Source organism: Magnolia sinica, chromosome 11 (genome assembly GCF_029962835.1).
Source record: "Magnolia sinica isolate HGM2019 chromosome 11, MsV1, whole genome shotgun sequence".
Taxonomy (NCBI): Eukaryota; Viridiplantae; Streptophyta; class Magnoliopsida; order Magnoliales; family Magnoliaceae; genus Magnolia; species Magnolia sinica.
Genome location: NC_080583.1, coordinates 77,305,612 through 77,316,031, shown reverse-complemented (window position 1 = coordinate 77,316,031; position 10,420 = coordinate 77,305,612). Strand labels below are relative to the sequence as shown.

Here is a 10,420-nt window from a genome sequence, read left to right as displayed (position 1 = left end):
GAATCAGAGTTACTTTCTCTAACATGGGAAAAACAACTTAACGTGCACAAAATCCACATTGTCCATCAGGTGTACCACTCATTGTTTGATCTTGATCCAAAAATCAGGTTTATTCAACAATCAAGTGGGCAACTACATTAAAATATGCCTAAATTCTCTAAATTCGCATGATACTGCCCACCTGAGTTATGGAATACTATGATTTTTAGGTAATCATTTCATCATGATGAGGCACAACAGATGAATGGATTGGATTGGCATATGAACATGATTGTCATGAACCGCCATGGCATGTATATGAATGTATATGTCACGGTTATGTGGCGCATCATAACATTTTGGGTTGGATTTCAACATGTCTGCATGCCACTCAAAACAAATGAAAGGGAAATTGAACCACATTTCCACAGCAAATATTGTGCAAAACAAATAAGTGTACAAAGTTTGCTTTCTTTGCATTGATCTCTGCTCCTCCACTTATCTCAGCAAGTTTCTTTATTTTCCTTTCTCACATTCTGTTTTCCAGCAATCCACACATGCCCTAAAAGTAAATGGGATCGGTACATTTCGCACAACATATATTGCACAAAACAATAAGTGTAAAGGGTTTGCTTTCCTTTTTGTTGATCTCAGCCTCTCTACTTATGTCAGCAATTTTGTTTTCCTTTCTCGTACTCTATTTTCCAGCAATCCTACTTTGGGACCTAAAAGTAGAAGGGATCGGAAGTTTTCCCTCTTCCCCTCATCGGCTGACATTCCCAGTTTCAACAATCCAAAATAACAAAAGCCCAATTCAAGGATCCATCCATTCAATCTAAAGATCCTACAAACTAAGCCCAAACTAACATAAGGGCCTGTTGATAAGCAATAATCCATGCCAGAAAGGAAAAAAAAAAGAAGGAAATGTGTGATGTGAATTCCACTGCTAGATGAAATCACAAGATTTCAAAAAGAGAAGTATGTTTGATTCGCAAGCGGAAATACTATATTCAATAGACACAGGTCACCACATAGCTCGTGCCTAAGAATTACCATTGATGCTAAGTCTAATGAGTGTTGTGTGGAATCCACGGTGTTCCCCGCAATGCTTATCAAACAGCCAAAAATGTCCCATGAAGGAAAATGTTTTTTTCCCATATGATTCCTCACAATCAAACAGGAGCAAAGAAGGGGACCAAAAGCAACCCTTCTAATTCCCCCTCATCAGCAACTCAATTAGCAGGAATCCCAGCTCATCCTCAAAACTAACCTCCAAAAATCAAAGCAACATCAACCCATTTCACAATTCATCAACCCCCTACAAAGACCCTACCAAAGTAACACCAACCACATTCAAAACTAACTTCAAAAATCTAATACAACAAAATCACAATTCAAAAGATCAATCAATTCAATCTCAATATCCTTTGAACTGAGCTCAAAACTAAAGTTATCATTCAAATTATCCCAAATAATCCACGAACAGCCCAACCAATACAAAAGGGATCAAAACAATCTCTCCCTCTTTCTCCGCTGGTGACTTGGCAGGAATCCCAGCGGAAAACAAAAATAAAAAACTAACTCCAACAATCCAAAATAACAAAATCCCAATACAAATATGCATTGGCTCAATATGACCAAAAAGCTAACCTCAAAACTATTGTCACCTTCCGAATTATCCCAAGCTAATATAAGTGATAAAACAAAAACCAAAATCCAAAAACAACCAAACGTAAGAAAAAAGGGATTGAAACAAGCCGATAAAGCCCGGCCAAAAGATACTTCTATCAACTATCTAACTATCCAACTACTTATGCAGTAAAAGAAACGTGATTATCCTTCTTGCTTTCCAACCAAGAAAATACAAATCTATACAAGACTCTTCTCTAACAACTCTTGTAGCTTGAACTCTGTCTAAGGCAATAGATATCTATATACAAGACTCTTGTATCCAATAATTCTCCTAACATAGCTTGGAATCTATCTAAGGCAATGCAGATCTATATAGGAATCTTATCCAACAACTCTCCTAGCATAGCTTGGACTCTATCTAAGGAATCTCTCCATATAGTATGCGGAGATCATTACTAACAAAGCAAATCTAAGAGAACTGACTGGTGGCACAGGGCATCGTTACACAATCTCTCCCTCTTTCCTCATTGGGAAATGTCGGAATCCCCGTGCAAACAGAACTGTCTTATATGTGAACTCGCTGGTTTGATCCAGGATCCTATAAACTAAGATCAAAACAGAAGATACCGTTCAAATCATCCCAAGCTAATATATGTGATACAATAAAAACAAGAATCAAACAACAACCCACCAAAAGAAAGGAGATGAAAGCAATGTCTCCCTTTCCCCGCTCGTCAGTTAGCGGGAATCCCAGCGCAAACAAAACCAACTTCAGCAATCTAAGATAACAAAAACCCATTTCAAATATCCATTGGTTCGATCCAACGATCATATAAACTAAGCTCAAAATTAAAGTTTTCATCAAATGATCCCAATCTAACATGATTGATAAACAAAACAAAAAAAGACAGAGTCCAAACTCAACCCAACAGAAGAAAAAGCGGATAGAAACGACCTCTCCCTCACCCCGGCGGGAATCCCAGCGCATCCTCCTAGAACCTGAGCTTGGTGAAGAACCAACGGTTCTTGCCTGTCTTGAACCGCTCCTCGAAACGGGCCTTCGTGTCCTTGGCGGCGGTCACCTTCTTGTCCTTGGATTGGAGGGAATCGATGGTGATGACATCCTTGAGATCGACGTCGAGCGTGTAACGCGTCGGCATGATGTGGTTGTAATTCACAAGCTTGATGAAGGCCTTCACCCTCGATTTCTTGGCCGTTTTCTTCGCAGAGTCTTTTCGGATCACCTTCTTCGGGTACTTGGCAATCCCAGCCACGAGGCAGTGTCCGTACGGGCGGTCGCGGGTCCCATCGTCGAACGAACGGACGATGACCGCCTTCCGGCCAGCGAATCGGCCCTGCAAGACGATCACGACCTTATTCGGCTTCAGAAACTTCACCATCTTGATTGGCCGGAGCTGCTGCCGCGTCCCTCTCTCCCTCTCACTCTCAGCAGCAGAAACCCTAACCCTAGAAAAGCCCTTCGCAAACCCTAAGATGAATATATAGAGATGGTACCTTATTGTAATTTAGGCAAGGAGCGAGGTCAATTTCTAGGAAAGGAGAAATGATAGATGAGGGCCGGGCCTGTGCTGGGCCCGGTTTCTCGGAAATAGATTCGGTCGGGTCGGGGTGAGACCGAGTTCGGTCAGGCCGTGTCGTGGGCCACCTTGATTTATGCTATGCCTTGTATATCCACGCCGTCCATTCGTTTTACTGATAATTTTAGCTCATGGGACCAAAAATAAATCATATTCATATTTCAGTTGGACCACACTGCAAAAAATAATAGTGATTGAATGGCCACCACTAAAACCTTCTTGGGACAACAAAAGTTTTGGATCAAGCTGATATCTATGTTTACATTTATCTACATCTGTGTGGCCTTTATCAACAGATTGAATGGTAAATAGACATTACAGCAGACCTTATGTAGTTTTTAACAATGGGCGTTCAATTACCATTATTTTCCATTGGTGTGGTACACCTTAGATTTGGACTCATTTCAATTTTAGATATATGCCCTAAATTGAGTTGAAAAAATAGATGGATGGCATGGTTATACAACAGATACATCAAAAGGTTGATTGTCAAATAAACATTACAGTTAGCTTAGGAAGTTTCTACTTTCCTAGTGTGGTCCACCTCAGATTTAGATCACTTCATTTTTGGGTTTATGCCCTATATTGAGGTAGAAAAACATATGGACCGCATGGATATACAACACAGTTCATCAAGCTGGGCCATGCACTTTCTCTTGCCATTTATCTTGCCAGGCGAAATAAAATAATGTACATATCCACGCAGTACATCAAGGGACGCGGATTAGAGACTGACAGGCTGAGTTGCGAATCTGCTACGGAAGTTATATAACCAAGTTTTGTGTGCCCAGTATGATGTATGTGTTGTATCCACACCGTCCACCCATTTTAAGATATCCTTTTAAGGCATGAGCTAAATAATGAGGTAGATAAAAAGCTGTAGTGGACCCCAGCATAGAAAACTATGAGACACAGAAAACAATGAGGAGAGTGATTCCCACAGTTGAAACTATCCTAAGACCCACCATAATGTTTGTTTGAAATTCAATTTGCTCAAAAGTTAAAAGCAAAAAACATGAAAGAAGGGAAAACACAAATATCAACTTATCTAAAACTTTTGTAGCCTTTAGAAGTTTTTAACGGTGGGCTTCACTGTCTCCATTTTTTTCTGTGGTGGGTCCACATGACCTTTGGATTTAACTCATTCTTTGAATACTGCCCTAAAATGATCTCTCCAAATGTTTGAAAGCATAGATGCAAAACATACATCATGGTGGGGCTCACGGAACTTGGTGATGTCACTTCATTAGCGAGTTTGGCCCTATATCACCCAGCATAAATCTCAAAAATCAGGCTAATTTGATGCTGATGTAGGCCACATAACAAAATTACACCTAAAACAGGTGCAGGTTGGATACTGACAAGGGCATTAGCCATGATCGATACTGAATTAACATCCCCAAGCTTTGTGGATCCCACCATGATGCATGTGTTGTATTTATATTGTCCAACCATTTTTAGAGATCGTTTTATGCCATTACAAAGAGAATAACATATATTTAAATTCAAATGGACTCACCATAGAAAACCATCCAACCATTTTTAGAGATCGTTTTATGCCATTATAAAGAGAATAACATATATTTAAATTCAAATGGACTCACCATAGAAAACCGTGGGAGCAGCCACACCCACCTTTGAAATATTTATAGGGCCTACTATGATGTATTTTTGAGATCCAATCTATTCATAAGTTAACATAGAGATATATGAAATGAAAATAAAAATATTAGCTTGATTGGAAACTACGGTGGCCCCTAAGAAGTTTTGAATGGTGGATGTCAATGTCCCACTATTTTCTATGGTGGGGTCCGCTTGAACTTTAGATCTATATTATTCTCTTTGTAATGCCATAAAACAATCTCTAAAAATGGTTGGACGGCATGGCTACAACACACTCATCATGGTGGGGTACACATAGCTTGGTGACGTAACTTCAATGGCAATTTGCGCCCACCTAAAACTGCTAAATTCACATGGTGGGACCCACCTGAGTTTTGGAATAGCACGATGAGTGGATTGGATGTCATTAAAATCCTCCCCTATGCAAAACTAATATTGGGTGTCTGATCCCAACCTTTTTTTTACTTGGATGTGGCCTACCTGAATTTTGGATGGTCATGATTGTTGGATTTCAAGATTTCAAGATGAAGATGAAGCAACGTACCTGATAGACGGGGATGATCTGATGAAAGTTTCGCCCAAGTGGAAACGGCCTGGCTACTCCCCCCTCCACTAGCCCGTGGCTGATAGTCGATGCTCCGTGGGACCCACCATGATGTATGTGTTTCATCCATTACCTTCATCCATTTTTAAAGATAAGTTTATGGCTTGATCCCAAAAATGAGAGGAATATAAATTTCAAGTGGACCACACCAAGGAAACAATAGTGATTGGATATCCACCATTAAAATCCTCCTAAGGCCCACTGTACTGTTTATTTGACATTCAATCTGTTGATTAGGTCATACACACCTAGATGAATGGAAAAAAATAAATATCAGTTTGATCCAAAACTTTTATGGCCCCTAAAATTTTTTTAATGTTTGAAGTTCATTCAACACTGTTTCTGTAACATGGCCACTTGAAATTGGGATATAACTAATTTTTGGTCTCCTAGCCTAAAATGATCTATAAAAATATATGAACAGCATGGATGAAAAACAGACATTATGGTGGGCCCACATTGCACTGCACACCAGCCATTGGCCAGTGGCAGGGGAGTTGCCGATCTGTCCAAGTGGCTCTCGTTGTGCACTAGGTAAGCCGAACGCGGATTGCGTCCTTCCCCCACCTGTCTCCAGCTGGGAACGGGCAGGAGCTTTGAGTGGTGACCCTGATGTATGGGTCTCATCCACACCGTCTATCCATTCTTTTCATATCATTTTAAGTTATAAAACAAAAAATGAGATAGATTCAAAGCTCAAGTGGACTACACAATGAGGATTAAACTCTTACCGTTGAAAACTTCTTGCGGTCCACAGAAGTTTTGGATGGAGATGATATTTGTGTTTTCTCTTCATCCAGGTCTACGTAACTTTATTAATAGGTTGGAGGGAAAATAAAATTAACGTTAAGCCATAGAAAAGTTTCAACGGTAAGAATCATTATCACCACTGATTCATGTGGTGTGGTCCAATGGAGCTTTGGATCTATCTTATTTTTGACATTCTACCCTAAAATGATACGAAAAAAATATATGAACGGTGTGGATAAGACCCATACATCATGGTGGCCGCTCAAAGCTCCTGCCCGTTCCCACCTGGAGACTGGCGGGGTAAGATGCACTCCGCGTCCGGGCCAACTTGAGTTTGGTAGGCCATGTCCATGTGTATGCCATGAGGACTTGAAAGGGTACTTTTTTGTGTAGACCGAGAGCCACGTGGGTGGGACTTTCATTTGATCAAGACCGTTCATCAGGTAGAATGCCTCATGTCCACCCTAGAAGTCAACAATAATGTTATCCAAAACTCAAGTAGGCCCCACCACATGAAGCAGTTGAGATGGGCACGCCACATTTAGTTTTGTGTAGGGACCATCGTGGTTTTTACATGCCATCCAATCCATTCATGTGATATTCCTATCCATGGTTAACCCAGAATCACACTGTTCCAAAACCCAGGTAGGCAATGTACCTGATGGACAGCATTGATATCATCCACGTGACCTATCTTGTGATATAGTTCATCATCATTTAAAAAGTGGGGTTTGCTTCAACTATCCAGCCGATTGCGTCCAAACCCGGGTCGGACAATAGGCCGTCCAACCAGAGCTCCTGTGGGGCCCACTGTTATGTATCTGGTTATCCAACTTTCATCTATTTTCTCGTATCATTTTAAGACATGAGCACAAAAATAAGGTAAATGTACCACGCCAAGTAACGAGCTTGGGTTGCACAAATCATTAAAGTGTAAGATGCATTAAATGAAAGAGTGGTCTCCTGTTTGGTCCATTGAAGTGTTGGATCTGCCTTTCTTCTTTTTTCTTTTTTCTTTTTTTATTATTATTATTTTACACACGCACACACACCCCACACACTCACACTAGTGGAATTTCACCACCTATGGGTACTCGAACCCTTGACTGGGAGTTGAAACCCCTGAGAGTCTACTCTTTGCATCAAGAGTAAGGACCGGTGTTGGACTTGCCTCATTATTGGGATTATATATTAAAATTATTTGAGAAAATGAATGGACTGCGTGGATAAACAGATACATCACGGTGGGCCCTGCAAGAGCCCTGGTCGGATGGCTTGTTGTCTAGTGGGTTCGCTTCCTACCTGGCCCGTCTCTAGCCACTAATGATGAACCGGCAGATTTGAGTGGGGGCTCACCATGATGTATCTATTTATCCACACCATCCATCCACTTTCTCATATCATATTAAGGTATGAGCTCAAAAATGAGGCAAATCCAACACTCAAGTAGACCACACAGCATATGAGTCTTGCATTTAATGTAACCCAAGCTTACTATTTGGTGTGGTCCACTTGAGCGTCCAATCTGCCTCATTTTCAAGCCCATACCTTAAAATGAGCTGAAAAAATGGATGGAGGATATGGATAAACAGATACATCATGGTAGGGCCCACACAAATCTACATGTTCACGGTTAGAGACTGGTGGGGTAGGATGCAATTAGAGGTGGGCACGGGACGACTCGATCCAGCTAACTCAGCTCGTCTGACTTGGTCCAATCCAACTCAAGCCGAACCGAATGAGTGAATCGGCCTGAAACAAGTAAGCTTTGCTCAATTCGAACTCAAACCAAGTCGAGTTCGAGTTACCCAGTAACTCAATCCGGTTAGACTCGACTCGATTCGAAACCCGACTCGACTCGACTCTCTAACCCTATCCCGATCCAATCTCAACCTCTCTCTCTCTCTCTCCATCCCTCATCCTCCTCTTTCAAGCCTAGCAACCACCCACCACCATCACCCTCCTCCTCCTCTCTCTCCTCTCCACTCCCTCCCTCCTCCTCCTCCTCTTCCTCTTCCAAGCACGGCAACCACCCACCACCATCACCCTCCTCCTCCTCTCTCTCTCTCCTCTCCACTCCCTTCCTCCCTCATCTCTCAATCCGACTCGGTGCCAATTCGACCCAACTCGGTACTTCTGACCGGATCGGACTCGATTCAGATCAGTCCGGGCCAGATCGAACTCGGATCGAGTCAAGCATGTTGGACTCAGTGTCGAGTCGGATCGTGTTTGAGTCAGGCCTATTTCAAAACCGGATCAAGTCGAATCAGCCTTAATTTGGTCTGACTTGACTCGATGCCTAACTCTAGATGCAATGCATGTAAGGCCCGTATCCTAATCCGTACCATTCCATAGACTCCCACAATCCTTCCTGTCGAATTCCAACAACCTGCGATCTATAGACAACGTTTGCGCACGACCCTAAGTCGCATCCTGTATATATAAGTCGACTTGACTCGAAACTTGTACCTTAGCAACCGCGTCGTTTTTGCGGTTCCAATGTCGCGTCTTGCGCACCGATGCGATACTCAGGCCAGGATATGTGGGCCCGCGTTTATCTCGAAGAAACACGACGCATTTGCAAATCATGAGAGAATCTTTACAACCCATCCCATCAATCAATCAAGTCAAGTCAAGTACACATCCCATCTCTAGCCCATGCTTTCTTTCTCCCCAAGACAAGCAATCTACCAAAGTCAACTCTCATGTCACTCACACCCATCACTCCACCCATCACCCATTACCTTTCTCTTACAACCACCCTCTCTCTCTCTTTCTCTACTCATTTTCCTAACACCAAGAGAGGTGACTGTCCAAGCAAGAGAAAAGGAGAAAAAAACCTAGGTGTGGCCCACTTCCTTCCCTCGAACCTTTCAATCCAACCCTTTAATTCTCATCTTCTACCATCAAAGAAGAAGCCAAGGCGCTTAGCTTTCCGAGCAACCAAGAAGAAGACCATCAGTGGGTGTTTTATAGGCTTAGATTAGTGTTTTGATGATGGGCCAAGTGGGGCCTACCGATTGATAGTATGAATCTCACTTTGGACCCTAGGTGTGGCCGATGGCCCACCATGATTCACATGATCATTCCATGATGGGGCCATTCTCCATGGACCCCATCATGATGTTTATTTTCCTAGTGTGAAAGGGTCATCTAGACCTTGCTTTTTTGTAGAGAAGGAATCTCCACCGTTGATTTTGATTGGTGGGCCCACATGTAATGAAACCCACTTGATGTATGTATTGTAATCCTAGGAGGACTTATAGTGGCGGAGCTCCTCTCCACCGCACATCATCTCTCTCTCTCTCTCTCTCTCTCTCTCTCTCTCTCTCTCTTTAATGTGTGGCCTACCTGATGATACATGTATTTTATCTATGTCGTCCACCGAGTGGGCCCACCTGGCAATCCATTTAGACGAACCTGATTGAAGGAAACATAAATATCAGCTTGAATCTCAAGCTGGTGGGGCCACACACGTGGACCCCATCCTGATGTATATGGCTGCCCACCGTCCAACAGGTCTGGACGGTGGGAAAATATAAATATCAGCTTGGTACAGTAGCTGGTGGGCCGCACACGTGTGGACCCACTGATGTAAGTGTTTTATCCATATCATCCACCATCCAACAGTGGACAATGGGGCCCTGCACATGTGGTATCCACCATCCAGCTGCAAGGATGGTGGGACCCACCTTATGTATCTGTTTTATCCACACCGTCCAATCCCTGGACGGTGGGGATAATCGGATTGGCTGGGGTACCTCACACCAGCTATATAGCTGTTGTATGACGTCATCAAGTTCTATGGGTCCCAACCATTCATCTGGGACCCACCTGATGTATGGATCTCATCCACGCCGTCCGTCCATTTAGATGGGACCCACCATATATATGTTTTATACCCACACCGTCCATCTATTTTATATCCAAACCGTCCGTCTGATGGACGGTGGGCCAGCACACCAGCCCATAGTTGCTGTATTTACGTCACCAGGGTCTGATCATGAGGTATGTGTCATCTACACTGTCCAACCACTTGGGAGATTGTTTTATGGCATTAGAATGAGATAGATCTAAATTTCAGGTGGGACCCACCTTAATGTATGTTTTATATCCAAACCGTTCATTTACGGTCCCACCAGCAGGAGAACTGTATTTAACGTCAGCAGGTTCCATGGGCCCTGACCATGAGGTATATGTTATATCTCAACCGTCCATCAGTGGGTCCCACCAC

The 10,420-nt window shown here is 42.8% G+C and overlaps 1 protein-coding gene across 1 annotated transcript; it reads right to left on the bottom strand.

Annotated features, from left to right (window-relative positions):
* Positions 1-2,381: 2,381 nt before the first annotated feature.
* Positions 2,382-3,107, bottom strand: LOC131219419 (large ribosomal subunit protein eL27x-like). The gene has a single exon (XM_058214544.1). It carries the CDS (start codon positions 3,009-3,011, stop codon positions 2,604-2,606), a length of 408 nt encoding a protein of 135 aa, XP_058070527.1. The 5' UTR covers positions 3,012-3,107; the 3' UTR covers positions 2,382-2,603.
* Positions 3,108-10,420: the final 7,313 nt, after the last annotated feature.